This window comes from Salmo trutta, chromosome 4, assembly GCF_901001165.1.
Source record: "Salmo trutta chromosome 4, fSalTru1.1, whole genome shotgun sequence".
Classification (NCBI taxonomy): domain Eukaryota; kingdom Metazoa; phylum Chordata; class Actinopteri; order Salmoniformes; family Salmonidae; genus Salmo; species Salmo trutta.
The window spans coordinates 52,223,464-52,246,336 of NC_042960.1; the positions used below are offsets into that span (position 1 = coordinate 52,223,464).

Genomic DNA, 22,873 nt, shown 5'->3' on the forward strand with positions numbered 1-22,873 from the left:
GAAAAACTGCATACATTTCACGTGATCAGGTGTTCCAAAAACATGTGTTTTCATGTGTCCATGTGATCTTATGTGAAGTTAATATTTTTCCAGTAAAGGCATCCCTACTGTGAGTGTAGGTAGTGTCTCCTGTTATTGCTACTTGAAAACGCACCAAACTGGATGAGGCTAGCCTGTCATTGATTCTACACACTTCATAAAGCACACCCTCCCCTCCCTGATATGATAATTAGCCGCTATAAGATCTATGAAGTGGGGCTTGTAGCACGCAAATTAAGGGATTCATTCATTGTGGGAAAAGGGAGAGTACAGTACTTCACTGGTTCAGGCTTTTCAGTTCCCTTTTCCCATGTAGGCCTGCTATATACTACGGAGTCATGTTTTACATATTGACCAATGCCATTAAGTTTAGATTGCTGGGTTGTAAAGTTCACTGATGAACCCACTCTGGTCATTAGTGCTTGTCTACCTGTACCAAGAGCTCAGCTATTGATTTACAGCGGAGTCGTGTGTTACCACTGTATAATAAGACATGCCTCATGCAGCTGAATACTGTTACACACCACAATATACCTACCAATCTCTCTATTTAGGACATGCATAATCTGGGTTTGCTCTCCAATCCAAGGTGTGATTCATAGTACAAGAGTCTCAGGGCTATGTAATGGAAGCACTTTCTCAGAGTACACACTTTAACACCAAGGCTGTAAGGCAGACACATACAAAGCTCTCCCTCGCCCTCCATTTGGCAAATCTGACCATACTTCTATTCTCCTGATTCCTGCTTACAAGCAAAAATTTAAGCAGGAAGCACCAGTGACTAGATCAATAAAAAAGTGGTCAGATGAAGCAGATGCTAAGCTACAGGACTGTTTTGTTAGCACAGACAGGAATATGTTCCGAGATTCCTCCAATGGCATTGAGGAGTACACCACATCAGTCATTGGCTTCATCAATAAGTGCATCGATGACGTCGTCCACACAGTGACCGTACATAAATACCCCAACCAGAAGCCATGGATTACAGGCAGCATCCGCACTGAGCTAAAGGCTAGAGCTGCCGCTTTCAAGGAGCGGGACTCTAACCCGGGAGCTTATAAGAAATCCCGCTATCACGCTAATCCCGCAAAGCACAACCGAGAGCTGCCCAGTGACACGAGCCTACCAGACAAGCTAAACTACTTCTATGCTTGCTTCGAGGCTAATAACACTGAAACATGCATGAGAGCACCAGCTGTTCCAGAAGACTGTGTGATCACGCTCTCCGCAGCCGATGTGAGTAGGTCAACATTCACAAGGCCGCAGGGCCAGATGGATTACCAGGACGTGTACTGCGAGCATGCGCTGACCAACTGGCAAGTGTCTCCACTGACATTTTCAACCTCTCCCTGTCCGAGTCTGTAATACCAACATGTTTTAGGCAGACCACCATAGTACCTGTGCCCAAGAACACTAAGGTAACCTGCCTCAATGATTACCGACCCGTAGCACTCACGTCTGTAGCCGTGAAGTGCTTTGAAAGGATGGTAATGGCTCACATCACCACCATTATCCCAGAAACCCTAGACCCACTCCAGTTTGCATACTGCCCCAACAGATCCACAGATGATGGAATCTCTATTGCACTCCACACTGCCCTTTCACACCTGGACAAAAGGAACACCTATGTGAGAATGCTGTCCATTGACTACAGCTCAGTGTTCAACACCATAGTGCCCTCAAAGCTTATCACTGAGCTAAGGACCCTGGGACTAAACAACTCCCTTTGCAACTGGATCCTGGACTTCCTGACGTGCCGCCCCCAAGTGGTAAGGGTAGGTAACAACACATTCGCCATGCTGATCCTCAACACAGGGGCCCCTCAGGGGTGTGTGCTCAGTCCCCTCCTGTACTCCCTGTTCACTCATGACTGCACAACCAGGCATGACTCCAACACCATCATTAAGTTTGCAGGTGACACAACAGTGGTAGGCCTGATCACTGACAACGACGAGACAGCCTATAGGGAGGAGGTCAGAGACCTGGCCGTGTGGTCAGAGACCTGGCGCCAGGACACCAACCTCTCCCTCAACGTGATCGAGACAAAGGAGATGATTGTGGACTACAGGAAAAAGAGGACCGAGCACGCCCCCATTCTCATCGACGGGGCTGCAGTGGAGCAGGTTGAGAGCTTCAAGTCCCTTGGCATCCACATCACCAACAAACTAACATGGTCCAAGCACACCAAGACAGTTGTGAAGAGGGCACGACAAAACCTATTCCCCTTCAGGAGACTGAAAGGGTTTGGCATGGGTCCTCAGATCCTCTAAAGGTTCTACAGCTGCACCATCAAAAGCATCCTGACTGGTTGCATCACTTTCTGGTATGGCAACTGCTCGACCTCCGACCGCAAGGCACTACAGAGGGTAGTGCGAACGGCCTAGTACATCACTGGGGCCAAGATTCCTGCCATTGAGGACCTCTATACCAGGCGGTGTCAGAGGAAGGCATTAAAAATTGTCAAAGACTCCAGCCACCTTAGGCATAGACTGTTCTCTCTGCTACTGCACGGCAATCGGTACCAGATCACCAAGTCTAGGTCCAAGAGGCTTAAAAACAGCTTCTATCCCCAAGCCATAAGACTCCTGAACATCTAATCAAATGGCTACCCAGACTATTTGCATTGCCCCCCCCCCCTCTTTTACACTGCGTCTACTCTCTGTTATCATCTATGCATAGTCAGTTTAATAACTCTACCTACATGTACATATTACCTACACTAACCGGTGCCCCCGCATATTGACTCTGTACCGTTACCCCCCTGTATATAGTCTCGCTATTGTTATTTTACTGTTGCTCTTTAAATACTTGTTACTTTTATTTCTTATTGTGATCTGTATTTTTTTTAACTGCATTGTTGGTTAGGGGCTCGTGAGTAAGCATTTCCCTGTAAGGCCTACTCCTGTTGTATTGTGTATGTGACTAATAGCGTTTGATTTGATTTGAGATAGAAGAGATTGGTGTCCATGGCATCCTTAATAAGGAACAAAAGCATTCGATTTTCCAGAAAATCTAAGCAATGACAAGTATGAGCCGTGTCATTGACATGCTAAGCATCTCAGCCCGGAGTATTGTGTCAATCTTTTTGTTTACCCAGAGCCTGATGCTGCATCGCACTCATTCCACCTGCCTGCCTCCCGCCTGCCTCCCGCCTGCCTCCCGCCTGCCTCCCGCCTGCCTCCCTGCCTGGTCCCTGGTTCCTGCCTCTTCTCCTCTGTCCGTCTGGCCCCTGTTCTCCCCTCTATCAGCACAATATCACTCCTCAATAAGAATTTCTAAAGACTTGAGGCATCATTGGTTCTCCCAGTGATGTGTTATTGAAGCCATCAGTGGCGACCCCTCGCTGTCCGTTGTGAATACAGCGCCCACAGCCTCCCCTCCATCTCAGACCCAAAAGGATTTCTTAACGGCTTTATTTAGGAAATGTCCTGGCTAAATGTCTGTAATTACATTGATCTAGGTCTGTGGGAATGGACAAATGAATGGCTGTGTGTCAAGCCTGCTGGAGTGGATGGGTATTGTAGTAAATACAGTATAGCCTATTACACTGTAATGCTAAGGAATGTTATACAGTAGGCTGGGGCTACAGTTAAACTAAAGGCCACAGGCTAGAATATAAAGGCTAGCTCTGTTCACTGAATTGACTCCACCACAGTCATTTGTCATAATTAGGAAAACACTTCTCTGGATCTGTATGCTCTGTCTGCCCCTGGACGTCTACTGTATCTGCTTAGCTTGTTGTCCCATGAAATCCTAGAGCCCTCAGTTTCTAATTATGCTAATTGAATGTGTGAAGCCTGGCATTTAGTCATACATTATTAATAAATAGACACAATGGAATCTCTGGTAATACCGACTCACCCACTTCTACTCTTTATTTTCCTCCACATGTATCTCTCTCTCCTCTTCTCTCATTCCCTCTCTTCTCTCCCCTGACCTCCTTTTCTTCTGCCTGTGACTCTCTCCTCTCTCATCCTCCTCTAATTTTGGGGTTTTGGTGTTGAGCAATTAGTGTTATGGGCCTTCTCTTGTTCTGACATCAATGAGAGGAATTTGAGCAATGCTCCGTTAAGATGACATATCCTAATAAAGTTCATTATAATGATGGCTAGATGGTTCTACAATGGCTGCCTGTGTGGCTATGCTGAGGAGAGAAAGGCGGAGTGTGGGGAGTGTGTGAAAGTGCCTTTATTTGCATTTGTGTCATGCAATGCCTTTGTAACCACAGTAAAATATGGAAAGGGTTTTGAATAAAGAAATCCAAACCTTGAAGATTCAAATGTGAAAATACCTACAGCACTACACCACTGAATAATACCCACTCATTGAGTCATTTGTGTTTGTGCTGTCAGCCACTGTGACTGACAGCTTTTCCCTTTATGGATTTTCAAAACAAATTATTGACAGTGTAAACTGTAATAATGTAAAAAGCTAAATAAGTGTCACCTTTACAAATATTTTTATCTTTTGTTCATCGGTGACATGCACTACAGTTCAAAAGTTTGGGGTCACTTAGAAATGTCGTTGTTTTTGAAAGAAAAGCACATTTTTTGTCCATTAAAATAACATCAAATTGATCAGAAATACAGTGTAAACATTGTTAATGTTGTAAATGACTATTGTAGCTGGAAACGGCAGATTTTTTATGGAATATCTACATAGGCGTACAGAGGCCCATTGTCAGCAACCATCACTCCTGTGTTCCAATGGCACGTTCCAATTGTATGAGATCTTCAGTTTCTTGGCAATTTCTCGCATGGAATAGCCTTCATTTCTCAGAACAAGAATAGACTGACAATTTTCAGAAGAAAGTTCTTTGTTTCTGGCCATTTTGAGCCTGTAATCGAACCCACAAATGCTGATGCTCCAGATACTCAACTAGTCTAAAGAAGGCCAGTTTTATTGCTTCTTTAATCAGGACAACAGTTTTCAACTGTGCTAACATAATTGCAAAAGGGTTTTCTAATGATCAATTAGCCTTTTAAAATGATGGACTTGGATTAGCTAACACAACGTGCCATTGGAACACAGGAGTGATGGTTGCTGATAATGGGCCTCTGTACGCCTATGTAGATATTCCATAAAAAATCTGCCATTTCCAGCTAGAATAGTCATTTACAACATTAACAATGTCTACACTGTATTTCTGATCAATTTGATGTTATTTTAATGGACAAAAAATGTGCTTTTCTTAGTGACTCCATACTTATCTAAGTGACATTTCTAAGTGACCCCAAACTTTTGAACGGTAGTGTATATTTGTGAACATCCTCACACTGAGATTTTATGTGAGAAGAACAGAAGCATAATCATCCAGGAAGGGAGGCAGAAAGGGACGCAGTGATAAGTAGGGAGAGTGCTCTTTCCTTCAGCCACAATAAAGAGCCACTACAGAGCGTAATATACCTTCAGCACTAAGAGCTGCTCTGCTCTAATCTCTTCTGTTCTGGGAGGCGGTTTGAGGTTTATGACACCAGTCAATAGCAATACCCAAGGCTTTCCTTCTCCAAAGTGCAGGAGTGATTTTCTCGATGGATTGGGTGTGCTAACTTCATTTGGCTATCATTTGTATTTCCATGTGCATTACATCCTCTCCCATCCTCTCGTTGTGGCTCAGGCTGCTGAAGAACGGCTTCATAAAAAACACCTGCCGTTTAGTCACCTGCCAGAGATGTGATTTGCGTTGACGGCAAAGATTTAATTTGAGTAAACAGTCACCTGACACACCTCACTCCTCTCTCTCTCTCTCTCTCTCTCTCTCTCTTTCCACCCCCACCCCCTCTCTTTCTCCCCCCCCTCTCTCTCTCTCTCTCTCTCCACCCCACCCCCTCTCTTCTCTCCACCCCCCTCTCTCTCTCTCTCTCTCCACCCCCCCTCTCTCTCTTCCTCTCCTTCCCCACCCTCCCCCACCCCCCTCTTCTCCACCCCCCCCCCTCTCTCTCTCTCTCTCTCCCCCCCCACCCCCCTCCTCTCTCCTCCTCTCTCTCTCCTCTCTCTCCACCCCCACCCCCTCTCTTCTCCACCCCCCCCTCTCTCCTCTCTCCACCCCCTCTCCATCTCTCTCCACCCTCCCCCATCCTCTCTCTCTCTCTCCATCCCCCCTCTCTCTCTCTCTCTCTCTCTCCACCCCCACCCCCTCTCATTCTCCACCCCCCCCCTCTCTCTCTCTCTCCACCCCCCCTCTCTCTCTCCACACCTCCCTCCCCCTCTCTCCACCCACCCTCTCTCTCTCTCCACCCCCCCCTCTCTCTCCATCCTCCACCCCCTCTCTCTCGCTATCCACTCTCTCCACAACCCTCCTCTCCTCTCTCCTCTCTCCACCCCCGTCGCTCTCGCTCTCTCTCTCCCAACCCACCTCTCCGCTCTTTCTCCACCCCCTCTCTCTCTCCACCCCCCCCTCTCTCTCTCTCTCCATCCCCCCCCTCTCTCTCTCCTCTCTCCACCTCCCCTCTCTCTCTCTCTCTCTCTCCACCCCCCTCTCTCTCTCTCTTGCTCTCTCCCCTCGCTTTGTCTCTTTTTTTTTCTCTCACTCCCTTTTGCCGTGTCTCTCTGTATCTCCCCCATTCCTGCCTCCTTTTCTCTCTTCCTCTCTCTTCTTTCTTTTTCACTCCCTCTGTCTTTCTCCATCTACTGCCCTCTTGTTGTAAACCATCCTCCCTCCACTGTGTCTCATGTGTCATTGGGCTCCTGTGGTCTGATCTCTTCTCGTGTTCAGGCTGTTCAGGCTGACTGTGCACTTCTCTTCTCCATCATCTCTGTCTCACTCTATGTTTTTCTATCCAGCTGGAGTGTGAGAGATGTTGTGGGAATGCAGACAGGGTGCCTGCTTTGTCTGGACAGTCAGTCAGTGTGTGTAGTGCATTGTAGTGTGAGCTGGTCACGCTAGGTTTGTGTACTGCTATGTCACTGTTACGGCTTAATCTGACTGACCACGCTTTCTCTGTCTCTCTTTCTCTTCACAGAGTCTGTGTTCTACTGCTGCCATGGTGACCCTGGCCCCACCCTTCTTCCTGCTGTTTTGGCTCCTCCGATTGGCCAGCGCTGCATTTCCGGAGGAACCGGGGCCTCTGAACTTTATACCCACTGAAGGTAACACCTCTCTCACACACAGGGTGTAGAGTATGGGGTCACTGTCAGGGTCTAACATGGAAGGGGTGGAGCAGTGTGAGGTGTGACTGAAGGGGTCATATGCAGGATCTATGTTGTGGGAGTGGGGTCAGGGCTGACATGCATAGTGGGAGGAGTAAGGAGGGAGTTGTGTGGCTGCGAGGTCAGAGTCAGGGTTGAGGTCAGGCTGCTCCCACAGAGGGCCAGACTGTGAGCCTCCATTATAGAAGGGCAGTCTCCAGACCAGAACAGAGTTGGCCATGATTAACCACAACTCAATAGTATCGACCAAGACCTCCCAGCTGAATTCAGACCCTTCTCAGGCTATCAATGCTAAGATGTAGGACCAGAAGGCTCTCTGAAGTCCTGTAGGGTTTTGGATTAGGGCAGATAATGGGCCTAGACAGGGAGGCAACAGTCTCAGCATATCTGTGATGGGTGGATGGGGAACAGAGATGGACAGAACAGTAGGAGGACAGGATACAGAGGGAGGAGAGATTGTCCTTTACTTAGTCCCATAGAGGGAAGCAACAGCATAGGCTTATCTGAGATGGGTGGATAGGGAACAGAGATAGACAGAATAGTGGGAGGACACAAAAGAAGAAGGAAGAGGGCACTCTATCACTTACTCCAGTCAAGGCCAATAAGAGATGGCAGCGTTAGACGGTTTCCCATGGTAACTCAGTAGATGTATGGTTCCCTCTCCCCTGTATCCTCCCTCTGCTCTCTCCCCTCTCTGTTCACCCCCAAGAAAACTACTGCATGATAACAAAATTATGTAACTCCCTCTTTTTCTCTCTCTACTCCTTCTCTCTCTCATCCCTTTCTCTCCTCCTTCTCTCTCTCATCCCTCTCTCTCATCTCTCTCTCTCATCTTCTGACTCTCTTTTTCTCTCTGCCTCACTGCTCCCTCCTCCTTCTCTCTCTCATCCTTCCCTCTCATCCTCTGACTCTCTCTCTCTCTCTAAACAGTGGTACGGCGGTACCCAGTATTTCTGGGTCGGCCACATCGTTCATCCCTGAGACAGGAGACACTGCATATTCAGAGAGTTCTCAAGGTGAACCGGACCCTCTACATTGGAGCCAGGTACATTTCTAGCCACAAATATAAATGTTTTCATCAGATTTTAGCCACGAGCATTAATGTATTTATTCAGCCATCTTTAATAATCCTGCATACATTGTCTGTGTATCATCAATCACATATGAAAGTAAATGCCATTGAATCTGAATACATTTGTATCAAATCAATCTCAAAGCTCGCAAAGGACATTATCTGAGCTAGTGGTGGCCGCAGCTATAGAAGTGAGTGCTTGGGCCTCCCGAGTGGTGCACTGGTCTAAGGCACTGCATCACAGTGCTAGCTGTGCCACTAGAGATTCTGGGTTTGAGTCCAGGCTCTGTCGCAGCCGGCCGTGACCGGGAGACCCATGGGGTGGCGCACAAATGGCCCAGCGTCGTCCGGGTTAGGGGAGGGTTTGGCCGGCAGGGATGTCCTTGTCCCATCGTGCTCTAGCGACTCCTCTAACGACTCCTGTGGCGGGCCTGCGCAATGCACTCTGACATGGTTGCCAAGTGTACGGTGTTTCCACTTCTAGGTTAAGTGGGTATTGTGTCAAGAAGTTGTGTTGTGTTGTGTTGTGTTGTGTTGTGTTGTGTTGTGGAGGACACAGAGCTCTTGACCTTTGCCTCTCCCGAGTCCGTATGGGCGTTGCAGCAATGAGGCAAGACTGTAACTGCTAATTGGATACCATGAAATTGGGGAGAAAAAAGGGTAAAAAAAAAAAGAATAGTAATAACATCAAAAAAGGAAGTGCTTGACTCCCATCCACAGAGTGCCGGGCTGGGCTGGGCTGGGCTGGGCCGGGCTGGGCTGGGCTGGGCTGGGCCGGGCTGGGCCGGGCTGGGCCGGGCTGGGCCGGGCTGGGCTGGGCTGGGCCGGGCCGGGCTGGGCCGGGCCGGGCCGGGCTGGGCCGGGCTGGGCTGGGCTGGGCCAGCCAGGAGACTGAATGTGCTGATTCTGGTTAGACTAGTCTGTTGATGGGTGGTGTCGGACCAGAGGTCACACAGGTGTGGAAGTTTGTTCAATTACATCTGTCGTCTTGTCTGCCCTTTCCAACCAGAAATAGAAAACACAAGTCAATCTTCTTCTAATGCTCTAAAAGATGACTGATGATGTGACAGACAAGCTTAATATTACTGGGAACGTATTAAAAAGACTCCAATGTATGTGTAGGGCAGACATATGGTGGTGGTTACAGCAGACTAGGTAGCTATGCCATAGACATTCCCAATAAGGAGCCCCATACTGTGTCAGGAAATGACTCGGTCCGTGGCCTTTGGCCTTTCTCTAACCTCAAATCCAAAGGCCTAATAATAAATAATTATGTCAAATCCTGCAGCATTTGGCTCCAGCCGTTCTGGCTACACAGCCTAATAATAAAACCTAGAGGCTGACAGGAGGCCTGTAGTCACCGCAGCCTGTCTCACTGCAGGTTAGTGATAAAATATAACCACAACCAGGAGACTCATGTTTTAGTGCCACTGTTACATGATAGAAAAGGTAAACTAATGCCTATGTCTCAGTGAGCCGGATGGTAGTGAAATCCAATAACCAGAGTTAGTGGGAGGCAGAGCGTGCATGCGTGCGTGCGTGTGTCTGTGTGTATAAATGTTGAGCCGGGGTGCGAAAAGCCGAGGAGATAGACTTAAAAGTGCAAAGGTGCCTGAGTACCTGTGGGGAGGCCGGGCTGATTGCCTGAAAGCTGCAGCAGAGTGGCTGGCCTGATAAGAGGCTCCAGTGAGCCCAAATCCTGTCACCATTAGCTTAGGTGTTCATACTGCAACGATTAAAGCCCTGCCCCAAGCCCCAAGTACTTGTTGGGGAGCTTCTGTCACTCTGTCCTCTCCCATTTATTGGCTGGCCAGAGATGGAGAGAGAGAGGGAGGGAGAGTGGGGGAGAGAGTAATTGGCCCAACTGTCCTGAAAGCCTTATCATATAGGAGGGGACTGGAATCTGAACTTATGAGCAACACTGTAGCCCCCGAACTGGCCCTGTATTAGACCCTGAGCCCGGCGGAGCGAGAGAAAGTACACACACCTATTCGCTAGGCGTTAGAACCGGTCCAGGGAAAGGAAGGCAAAGGAACAGAATTAGAAACGGGAACAAAAGTGATCTATACTGTTCTGGAACAGTTCCATTGTTTTAAATGCATGGGAACCGGTTAATAATGTTATTTTACGTTGCAGGCAACAAAACGCCTATGATCCGTCAATGCTAGTGAGGGATAGATACTATAGTTATCACATTTGACATTGGATTTATTAACTACAAAATGGTAAGATATGTTTTTAATTCTGGTGCCGCTCTTCACACACAAGCTTGAGGTCCAACGTTAAGCCAACTCTGAAGTTCAAAGACATTCAAAGTTCCCGCCATAGAAGCCCCTCCTCCTCAGGTATAATTCTGTGGGCCTAATTCAGATACATGTCATAACAAGGTGCCCAGCACTTCAAGCCTCCTCCTCAGCCCTCTCCTGCTCTCTCTCTACTGTATTAGCTCACGCTCCAGTGCTCTCCTCTCTATAAGTAGATGTGTGGACTCCCTGGACCTGTCACACAGCTCCAGATCCACTGGACTAATCCACAGAAATAAACCAATTGAGCAGTGCTTATCCCAAAAGGAGAGAGGCTACCAAGGAACATGGCCAATACATGATTAATTGGTTCCAATTATGGTAAACCGTAAGAGGATTTTGCCATATGGAGCAGGAGACAGGGAGTAGAATCTATCTCTCCATTAGAGGCTGAAGAGTGAGAGTGAGCATAGTCGCTGCCAGACCAGACCATCCGCTGGCCATGGAGAGACGCAGACCTCAAAGCTCACAGGGGGATCATCTATGCGACACAGACGCACAGTCGCCACAGACACTTCAGAATAGAGACGTCTGGGGTCTGGCTACAGCTGCCCACTCAGCTGTAGGGAGTAACATAGCAAACAGGAAGTAGCATACAGACAGAGGGACAGCGACAGAGTCACACTCAGTCAGCACAGGGAGGGTCAGGGTCACTGATTGGTCAGAAACTTCTCTTTTTCAGTTTCATCTATTTGTGTGGCGTTCTCTGCAAAGTCAGTGTCTGACAGCTCAGAAAGGCTTAGAGAAGCTCAGCGTCTGAACGGCCCAAAATAGGCATTTGAGAATAAAACAACACTTTGGACAGTTCACAGGGTTGTTGCTCACAAATCTGAACGGCAATCCACACACGTATATATTCTGTTAACTCAATTTGCAGGTCTTCAAATGCCAGTCGGAGGACATTTTAGTGGTGGTCAGGTAGATTGACGGCCTAGCCTGCCTTGTGAACATCCTGCAACATAAACAATGTAAAATGCAATAGTAACGCAGAGAGGTCAATCAAACAGCCTGAAGGAGACAAGAGACGTAGAACAATATTCACTGGCCTCTTCAAACCACAGCAGCCTTAGCTTAGCCACACCCACTGAGAGGCCTGTTTACATTTTCATATGTTAATACTGGACAGGGCTGAAGTGCTCTGGATGTGATTACGCCACACTCACTGCCCTACTTGATTGTTTGTAGGCTGCTTAAACTTTGACCCAGCCCAATGAGCGAGGCACAGAGTAAGTGGATGGTAATTCTACCCACATCACTTAGCCACCGTCCTGTATTGTGAGGGAGGTAACCTGGGAGGGAATCTTTGAGCAAACCAAGAGGAGCCACCAGTGAATAATTCAGTAGAGGAGCGCTTAGGCTTACCCTGTTCCCCTCACCAAAGACACTCACATGCACTCACACATACATGTACACACATGTGCACACACACACACACACACACACACACACACACACACACACACACACACACACACACACACACACACACACACACACACACAGAGAGAACCTGCCTTCTGCTGAGGAGTAAGGCAGAACAGATGGAAGGCAGAGCTGGATCTAGGAGATAAGATCGATACTGCTGCAATAACATAGCTTTGGCAGATTTACAGATTAGAACATTCAAAGCCTGGTGTCTGAAAGGAGGTTGGCACAACCAGAGCCTCTCCAGCTTATTCACCAGAGATACAGGGCCTTGATCAATATGCAACATCAGCTGTTAGCATCTTCCTTAAGGCTCCTACCCTAACTCAGATTCTAAAGGCCCTTTCACAGGCACAGCAAGGGGGCTCCCGAGTGGCGCAGCGGTCTAAGGCACTGCATCTCAGTGCTGGAGGCGTCACTACAGACCCTGGTTTGATTCCAGGTTGTATCACAACTGGCCGTGATTGGGAGTCCCATAGGGTGGCGCACAATTGGCCCATCGTTGTCCGGGTTTGACCGGGGTAGGCAGTCATTGTAAATAAGAATTTGTTCTTAACTGACTTGCCTTGTTAAATAAAGGTAAAATAAACATATATAGAAAAGAAAAAAGAAAAGAATTCTGAACGTATTAGCAGTGAGTAGCATGAATGCATGGTATTATATGATGGGACCATTAGCATTGTGTGCTGTGGGGGTGGGTTATGAATGCAGGCAAACTTCCTGATTAAATCATCCATTAATTCAATTTCTTCCCAAGTAAGACAATTCAGGCCTCCCAGCAAAACCAACTTTACTGCAAGTGAACTCAAATGAGACCAAAGTAAACCAAGGGGAAAAACATTATGCAATTCAAAATGTGTATTTATCAACCATACCCTGAAATGTGTCCCATTATACAGAGCTGGATCCAAATCTGTTTTATTCAGATATATTGTAAATTGTTACATAGTTATAGCCAACTGATTTCATAGCCTACAGTGCATGAACAGACAAAAGAAGATTCAAACATTTAATCTTCTCCAACCATTATTCTGTGGCATGTCCAGAATTGTCCATAGGATAGTGGAGTATTTCTACTGCCGCTGTGTGTGAGAGCGTGTGGAATACAGTTGAGTGCCTGTCTAAGACTTAGCTAGCTTTGTCTTGCTGTTGGCTGACTGCCGTGCTCTTTGTCTGTCAGAGATGACCTTTTCCGCGTGGAGCTGGACAATGTGGCAGGAGAGGAGATGTTCTACAGTAAGGTGAGGCCCTCTCCATGCACACGCCTCATTAACATCTTACAGTACCGTCTAACCGGCGTAACTGACACTGTTGGAATGCCAATGTCTGTCTGTTATAGAAGAGAACATGGGAGTCCAACAAAAACGACATCAGGACCTGCAGGATGAAGGGCAAGCACGAGGTGAGCTGGGGAATGTACACACACACACACACACACACACACACACACACACACACACACACACACACACACACACACACACACACACACACACACACACACTGAAATGGCACAGGCCCCACCTTGCCACCTGGAGCCGGGCGTTCATGGTGCCAACAGTTTGACTGGCACTCTGCTGGCTCTACTAAGCGGAGGGGGCACCACCATGTGCCACCCCCAGTGTTCCTGCTCACCTAAACCACTACACACTTCAGAGGTCCAGCCGTCCCACCCACCCCCTTTACAAACATGGCCGCCTCACAGGACATTCCAGTTGTGGTGTGTGTGTGTGTGTGTGTGGGGGGGGGGGGGGGGGGTGAAACCAAGGAGGTGAGCGAAGAATGAACATTGAAACAGTCCCCACAGTCAACCCAACCCACGCATGACTACCTCAGCTATCTCTCACACACCCACTCTCCCTCCTCTGCACTTCTCTTGCCCCCACCAACACACAGCAGGCGGATCAGTGCCTCTCCCTTCTGACTTCACACACATTCTCCCAGCTCACACACCAACCCACACACAAACCGACCAGGGCATTATTGAAAGGTGTCTGTGTAGGAGAGAGAAAAAAAGACTGACTTAACACTGAAAATAACACCTGACATCAAATCTGTGTGAGACACCCCGAGACAAAGTCTCTACGGAGAATAGGGAGAGGAAGGTGGAGGAGGTAGCCTAGTGGCAGGTAGCCTACTGGTTAAGAGCATTGGGCCAGTAACTGAAAGATCGCTGGTTCGAATCTCAGAGCCGACTAGAGGAAAAATCTGTCAATGTGCCCTTAACCCTAATTGCTCCTGTAAGTCGCTCTGGATAAGAGCATCTGCTAAGTTATTAAAATGTAAAATGAGACAAAGGTGGTTATGGGGAGAGAGAGGGGGGGAGTCAGTCCCACCTGCCTGCCCCTAAGAAGAGCCACAGGCCTGACTGAGAAGAATAAAAGGCCATCCTCCCCCTAATGACTCTGGTAATGCAGTGAGTCACACCAAAATGAGGCAGAGATAAGCGCACCAGGCCCCTCATCCCCTTAGCCTTCACGCATGGACACATGTACACGTACAAACACACACCTCTATCCTCTAGGCACCTGTCCTCCACCCACACCACCCTCCTCCTCCATCCATCCTCCACCCACACCACCCTCCTCCTCCATCCTCCATCCATCCTCCAGCCACACCACCCTCCTCCTCCATCCTCCATCCATCCTCCACCCACACCACCCTCCTCCTCCATCCTCCATCCATCCTCCACCCACACCACCCTCCTCCTCCATCCTCCATCCATCCTCCACCCACACCACCCTCCTCCTCCATCCTCCATCCATCCTCCACCCACACCACCCTCCTCCTCCATCCTCCATCCATCCTCCAGCCACACCACCCTCCTCCTCCATCCTCCATCCATCCTCCACCCACACCACCCTCCTCCTCCATCCTCCATCCTCCACCCACACCACCCTCCTCCTCCATCCTCCATCCATCCTCCACCCACACCACCCTCCTCCTCCATCCTCCATCCATCCTCCAGCCACACCATCCTCCTCCTCCATCCTCCATCCATCCTCCAGCCACACCACCCTCCTCTTCCATCCTCCATCCATCCTCCACCCACACCACCCTCCTCCTCCATCCTCCATCCATCCTCCACCCTCCTCCTCCATCCTCCATCCATCCTCCACCCACACCACCCTCCTCCTCCATCCTCCATCCATCCTCCAGCCACACCATCCTCCTCCTCCATCCTCCATCCATCCTCCACCCACACCACCCTCCTCCTCCATCCTCCATCCATCCTCCAGCCACACCACCCTCCTCCTCCATCCTCCATCCATCCTCCACCCACACCACCCTCCTCCTCCATCCTCCATCCATCCTCCAGCCACACCACCCTCCTCCTCCATCCTCCATCCATCCTCCACCCACACCACCCTCCTCCTCCATCCTCCATCCATCCTCCACCCACACCACCCTCCTCCACCCTCCATCCATCCTCCACCCTCCTCCTCCATCCTCCATCCATCCTCCACCCACACCATCCTCCTCCTCCATCCTCCATCCATCCTCCACCCACACCACCCTCCTCCTCCATCCTCCATCCATCCTCCAGCCACACCACCCTCCTCCTCCATCCTCCATCCATCCTCCACCCACACCACCCTCCTCCTCCATCCTCCATCCATCCTCCACCCACACCACCCTCCTCCACCCTCCTCCTCCATCCTCCATCCATCCTCCAGCCACACCATCCACTTATCCACTTCGCCTCCTGCAAATGTCCTGTCCTGCTCCCGGGATGGTTTTATCAGATGTGATACATTCGCCACCAGAGTAATTGGTTTTGTAATTAAATGTTTCTGGTTGGTTGATCAGAAAGGGCATATTCTCATAATTGGGTGGGAAATTCAACATCCTTCGTCCTCCTGGTGCACTTTAAAGGAGCCATTTTATTGTCCAGCTGAATGCAGATGGGCTCCCTCCCTGTTTCTCTCTCTCTTTCTCTCTCTCTCTCCCTCTTTCTCTCTCTTTATTTCGTTCTCCCTCTCTTTCTCCCAACCCTGGAGACTGTCTCAGTTGTATGCAGCCTAGACTCAGAAACAGAGAGAGAGAGACTCCCCAGCTGGGGCTGGCTCATTGCCAAGCACAAGGGCAAGGCCAGTCAGTATGCAAACAAAGAAATTCCATATAGACCTTTTTAAAGAGCAGGTTTGCATTGTTATGTGCAGCACTTAGTGAGATTGTTTGATCAATATGTTGTTGATACCCACTCTCAGAGGGGGGTCTGCTTTTCAGTCCTCTACACCAGACTAGACCAGTCTAACCATGATATGGTTCCACAGCTTATTGTATGTTTATTACATAATATCTCTGCAAATGCCCTATATACAGCAACTCTCCGGCTGCTCAAAACAACCTCACATGCGCCGAATACAACAGAATACAACAACCTTACAGTAAAATGCTTACTTACAAGCCCTTAACCAACAATGCCATTTTAAATAAGTGTTAAGAAAGTGTTTATTAAAAGACACTGAAGTAAAAAAGTAAAAAAGAAAGAAGGAAAATCGAAAAAGAAATAATTATGGAGCAACGATAAAATAACAGTAGCAAGGCTATATACAGGGGGTACGAGTACAGAGTCAATGTGCGAGGGCACCGGTTAGTCAAGGTAATTGAGGTAATATGTACTTGTAGGTAGAGGTAAAGTGACTATGGATGGATAATAAACAGAGAGTAGCAGGAGCGTAAAAATAGCCATTTGATTAGCTTCAGGAGTCTTATGGCTTGGGGGTAGAAGCTGTTAAGAAGGCTTTTGAACCTAGACTTGGTGCATCGGTACCACTTGCCGTGCGGTAGCAGAGAGAACAGTCTATGACTACGGTGGCTGGAGTCTTTGTCAATTTTTAGGGCCTTCCTCTGACACCGCCTGGTATAAAGGTTCTGGGTGGCAAGAAGCTTGGCCCCAGTAATGTGCTGGGCCGTACCCACTACCCTCTGTAGTGCCTTGCAGTCGGAGGCCGAGCAGTTGCCATACCAGGCAGTGATGCAACCAGTCAGGATGCTCTTGATGGTGCCGCTGTAGAACCTTTTGAGGATCTGAGGACCCATGCCAAATCTTTTCAGTCTCCTGAGAGGGAATAGGCCTTATCGTGCCCTCTTCACGACTGTCTTGGTGTGTTTGGACCATGTTAGTTTGTTGGTGATGTGGACACCAAGGAAGTTGAAGTTCTCAACCTGCTCCACTACAGCCCCTTCGATGAGAATGGGAACGTGCTCGGTCCTCCTTTTCCTGTAGTCCACAATCATCTCCTTTGTCTTGATCACGTTGAGGGAGAGGTTGTTATCCTGGCACCACACTGCCAGGTCTCTGACCGCCTCCCTATGGTGAACATGTTTCTGAGTTCTTAGCAGGCCACATACTGCAGTAATTTGGGTTGTTCTGGTCAAGAATAGACCGCAGTGAACTCGACAGGGAGCTGACCCTGCAATCTCCAGGTCACCCGTCAGTTGTCCTAACCACTACTGCCACAAAGCTGTCTTCATTAGTCTCTGGATCTCTCCCTCCTCCTCCTCTTCCTCTTCTTCTTCAGGGGAGATGTTGATGCTGGCCTGTAGTGCATTCACCAAGGATTAGCATCAAACAGTCTCTGCGAGAGACAAGACAAGCTCGGGAGGGGATGTGGATTAGTACTAGCATGCTGAGTAAGAGAGGACGCGGGCAGGAAGTGCTTTTGTATTGGCAAATTTGTGCTAATTTAGCACTGCTCTTAATTGTTCCTCCGCATTCACCCCCCGCCTGCTTGTGCCCCAGTCACTCTGCCTTACGTCAAAGTCTGAGTCAGACTGTTGCCTTGAAATGACAGGCCTGCTGCTGATGATCAGAGTCAAGCATGGCTCACCCAAGGAGAGGGAGGTGAGAGGATAGCAAAGAGGAGGAGAGGAAGAGACACGAGTAGCCTGCTGGAGTGTGGGAAGAGTTCTGGCTCTGGAGCACTTGGCAAAGACACCTCTGCTCTGCCTCATCCCAGCAGTGATGGACTCAATCGAGCATGCTACGGAAACTTTGAAGGTTTTAGTGAGAAGCTGTTTGCTAAATATTACCCTGTGATGGAGCAGCGTAGCTGACGTGTGTCGTTTGTGCCTGGCTAAACTCAGCTGTGCTCATTAGCTCTTCCTCAGTTTAGTAAAAACATCATGGTGCAAGGAAGTTGGTTTCTTTTAGAGGAGTTCCTTGAGTCTCTATGCTTAGGTAATAACATACTGTTGCTTTACCCTGTTGCTTTACCCTGGTGAAGAGGGCAACCAATTTCAACATCAGGAGGATTAGATCAATGGAAACCAGATACACTGGTCTGGGTGAAGGAAGTCTTCGTTAGTAATGCTCTCTGACTGAGGTGGGTTGTTGTTTCTCTGAGCGATGTCTGGGTCTGGGTCTGGGTCTGTCTGAGACTGGGTCTGGGTCTGTCTGAGACTGACTGAGGGATGGGCTAGAGGCTGGAAATCAGCAGAGAGAGGTCTGCAGTGGAAGGAAACCTCAGTGTGTGTGTGTGTGTGTGTGTGTGTGTCCACACACACACCATACCACAAATACCAACATGTTTATGTTTGTATTCATATGTGCAGCACACTGCGCAATTCATCCGGGCTGCTCTGTATTAATAATGCAGTGGTGTAACACTAACAGTGAGAAGTAGAGCTGCGATCGTCTGGATGTGGGTCACGTGAAAGAACTGCCAGCCAGCACAGGTGGTGCTTTGTCTGGAGTGTGACCAGCGAGAGGAAATGCTGAAAGTGGAGAGAGGAGGGAAACAGGGGGATGGATTGACGAGGCTGTGTGGTTTAATACAGGAGACAAATAAAATCTGTATATGGAGGCAGATTATAAAATAAATAAATAATAAAAGCGAAACACCATTCAAGCGAATAAAGCCATACACCATGGCTCACAATGATGCAAGAGACGAGAGGCTTCCAAACAGTATAATTCCCTGTTGTTTAAACTGCAGACATCCTGTATTTCAATTTACGTTGCAGGGCCATGCCAAAAGCCCACATTTCATGTGTTTTATTTATTGTACAATCTTAACTGAGATTTTGGCTCTGTGTCTCGTTCTGTAGTTAAGCATGTAATGTGTTACATCTGGCTTTATGCTTTCAGCCTATAGACGGCAGTCCCACTGAAAAACAAACATGCAAATCACACTGACACGAACAATGAATCTGTGCAGTGAGACACACACACACACACACACACACACACACACACACACACACACACACACACACACACACACACACACACACACACACACACACACACACACACACTCATGATTTAGTATGCAGTGAGTAGTGGCTGTCACACCTCTCCCTGTCTAGTACCACAGTGGTGTGAGGAATTCTAACCTCGCCTCACTCAACACACGTTGCCGCCCCCCGCCGCCTCTGCTCGGCCACTCCCCCGCCGCCTCTGCTCGGCCACTCCCCCCGCCGCCTCTGCTCGGCTACTCCCCCGCCGCCCCTGCTCGGCCACTCCCCCGCCGCCTCTGCTCGGCCACTCCCCCGCCGCCTCTGCTCGGCCACTCCCCCGCCGCCTCTGCTCGGCCACTCCCCCCCGCCGCCTCTGCTCGACCACTTCCCCGCCGCCTCTGCTCGGCCACTCCCCCGCCGCCTCTGCTCGGCCACTCCCCGCCGCCTCTGCTCGGCCACTCCCCGCCGCCTCTGCTCGGCCACTCTGCTCCACCGTGGATAAACAGAACCCTGTTTGGGGCTGGAGCATCTGGAATAGCCCTCCCCCTTCTCCCTTCTCCCATCCCCACACCCCCCTTTCCCTCCAATGACATCAGTGGCTCTGCTCCCCCGTGGTGGAGGGGCCAGGAGCTGGGGCCACGCTGACTGGGACAGGAGAGGGGAGCGAGAGGGGTACAGGCCACTAGGGATTTACATGTACATGACACACACTCACACAGATTACATAAATAAAATGTTGAACTATCAATTACAAATTGGATCTGCTGGTGATTGCTGCGCTGCTTGTTAACATGGTAATCATGGTAATAGGGGTTGTACCACCGCAGTAAAGCGAGTGGTGGTTGAAAGTCCAAGGTTAGCTGGGATTTCCATCTGTCAATCAATAGCTGTTGTGAGCCAATGGAAAGCCTTTGATGCTACAGGCGGGCAGACTGGGAACCTCTGTGGGGCTGAGTAATGAGGAGATTGACAGTGTTAATGATGTGATAATTCCTCCCATGATGCATTTAGAAGCCTCATTTCACCTAGCAGTAGAATAATAAGTCACAAACTATCCACTCTGATTTGATCATTCTGATTTGATCATTCTGATGTAATAATTCCTCCCATCATGCATTTAGAAGCCTCACAGATTATCCACTCTGATTAGGACCTGGTCATTTCTCCCTCTCTCCTATCAGGACGAGTGTCGGAACTTCATGAAGGTTTTGCTGAGTCGACAAGGAGGTCTGTTTGTCTGTGGGACCAATGCCTTCAATCCGCTGTGTGCCAACTATACTGTGAGTACCGATAGAACTGTGAGTACCGATAGAACACACACGCTGTCTGTCCAACTCAAACAGCAGTCATTGCTGCTTGGGGAAGCTGAGCACATCTCTACCTGTCAGCAGTCCAGCCATGCATCAAGCCTAATGATTGGTGCATCGTTGATAAATGGACTATTCCTTTTCTCTGGAACCTGGAGCTCACTCACAAACATGATTAAGCATGTTGCTTACTCACAAATGTACAACTTGTTTTCCGTCATTTGTTTCGTACCTAAGGCAGAGAGAGAGAGAGAGGCTAGATATCGGCTAGATATCAGTAGCTATTGCACCACGCTTAAACTGTGGAGCTTGTTTTTGTAGAGAGGCAGAGACAGATGGTCATAGTGCAGAGCTGAGGGCTGGGAGAGGGTCAGCTGGAACCAAGGAGGAGGCTGTGCTTATGTGTCTGGCTGGTTCGTTTCTTCGCCTCTGGTGAAACCCAGGCAGGGAAGTAGAAGGAAAACGCTAAGTGGTTGCACTGCTCATGTACCTGGAGTTGCTCCCACCCGGTCATACACTCTGTCCTGGAAGAGCACACCTCGGACCTACTTATCTACCTGCTCCGATTTACAGCCACATCCAGACTCTTCCAATCAGACTAACGAGTTGAAACAGCTGGTGAAGGAGGGAGGGAGGAAGGAGATGGGGAATAGGGGCATCCAGTTTAAGTGTCAAAAGCGTTCAGAGAAGTGTTATGTTCAGTCTGTCACATCTCCAACATACCAGCACACTGACTCCCTCCTCTATACCTGGCCCATTATCTCTGGCTGTTAATGAGCAGTGGAACCTGTAGGGCTGCCGACCTCAGGGCTTCTCCTGGGACTAGTTAGCACACCTAGGGTTTATTTATAGCTGGTTTTAATGACAACCACAGCATTTCATTTATTTCATTCATTTTCAATCGGTGTTGGCGTCTGTGTGACTTTGATTTCGCCTGTGGTTGTTTAGCTGCATGCATTTCAAAAGGTTGTGTTTATGTGTATTTGTACCTGTGAGGGGGTGTATGTGTTCCTGTTGTACCTGTGAGGGGGTGTATGTGTTCCTGTTGTTGTTGTTGTTGTCTTCAGTATTTGCACGATTGCAGAGGGAGAATAATAATGCTGTGAATATGTTAGAATATATACTAATTGCCATAATCTGTCGGCATGTATATCAAATAACATTTTATTTGTAACATGCGCCGAGTACAACGGGTGCTTGCTTACTAGCCCTTCCCAACTATGCAGAGTTCAAAAATATGTTTACTGTATGTGAAGGTAAACTTCACTCTTTGTTTCCCAGCAACACTATATAGTGAACTGTGTGTGTGTGTGTGTGTGTGTGTGTGTGTGTGTGTGTGTGTGTGTGTGTGTGTGTGTGTGTGTGTGTGTTCCAGGGAGACACACTGGAGATGGTGGGAGAGACGGTCAGTGGCATGGCCCGCTGCCCCTATGACCCTAAACATGCCAACGTGGCTCTGTTCGCCGGTGAGGAGAAAACACTATCATTGCTTTAAATACCTCATTGTGTAGCAGGTTCCCATCATCACATCAACAATGGCAGTGGCTGAAACAACAGGAAACCTTCTATTGCACGTTACTGGGCAGTAGAAATAGAGAGAATTTGTCCACTCTGCACCACTGGTGTCACGTCGGTATAAATGGTTGGGAGACAGGCGCAGGAATGCGTAATAGGGGTTTTCATTTACCCAAATTACAGCATGCCATGTACAGGCACGGGGACAAAGACCAAACAAACACTATACAAAACACAGGGTAGAGACCCAAACAAAAGAGCGAGGAGTACCTTGAATAAATAACAAGCACACAATGATTATCACACGGGACGAGACCCGTAATCATCTGCACAATCCACAATGGAACGAAAGCCCAAACACACAGCACAGGTACTCACACGCACCAACGGACATTGGAACAATAATCAACAGGACAATGGTGAACAAAGGGCACACTTATACAATTACTAATCACTGGGAATAGGGACCAGGTGTGCGTAATGACAGTTCCGGAGGGATCCGTGACAACTGGTATTATCTCAAATCAAATCAAATCAAATTGTATTAGTCACATGCGCAGAATAAAACAGGTGTAGGTAGACCTTACAGTGAAATGCTTACTTACGAGCCCCTAACCAACAATGCAGTTTAATTTGTAAAAATCTGAATAAGAATAAGAAATAAAAGTAACAAGTAATTAAAGAGCAACAGTTAAATAACAATAGCGAGACCATATACAGGGGGTACCGGTACAGAGTTAATGTGGGTGAGCACCGGTTAGTGTAGGTAATATGTACATGTAGGTAGAGTTATTAAAGTGACTATGCATAGATGATAACAGAGAGTAGCAGCGGTGTAAAAGGGGGGGGGGCAGTGCAAATAGTCTGGGTAGCCA

General features: G+C 48.6%; 1 protein-coding gene across 7 annotated transcripts in view; it reads left to right on the top strand.

The window, feature by feature from the left end:
* LOC115192576 (semaphorin-6B) overlaps window positions 1–22,873 on the top strand; it is a 127,757-nt gene that overhangs the window by 59,570 nt on the left and 45,314 nt on the right. For 5 of the 7 annotated variants that reach the window (XM_029751233.1, XM_029751234.1, XM_029751235.1 and 2 more), the window contains exons 2-7: window positions 7,002–7,128; window positions 8,119–8,233; window positions 13,169–13,229; window positions 13,328–13,390; window positions 20,358–20,474; window positions 21,859–21,949. In XM_029751233.1, coding sequence (XP_029607093.1) covers window positions 7,002–7,128; window positions 8,119–8,233; window positions 13,169–13,229; window positions 13,328–13,390; window positions 20,358–20,474; window positions 21,859–21,949 — 574 coding nt within the window. The remainder of the gene's footprint in view (window positions 1–7,001; window positions 7,129–8,118; window positions 8,234–13,168; window positions 13,230–13,327; window positions 13,391–20,357; window positions 20,475–21,858; window positions 21,950–22,873) is intronic. The other 2 variants (XM_029751237.1, XM_029751239.1) reach the window with 1 other exon arrangement.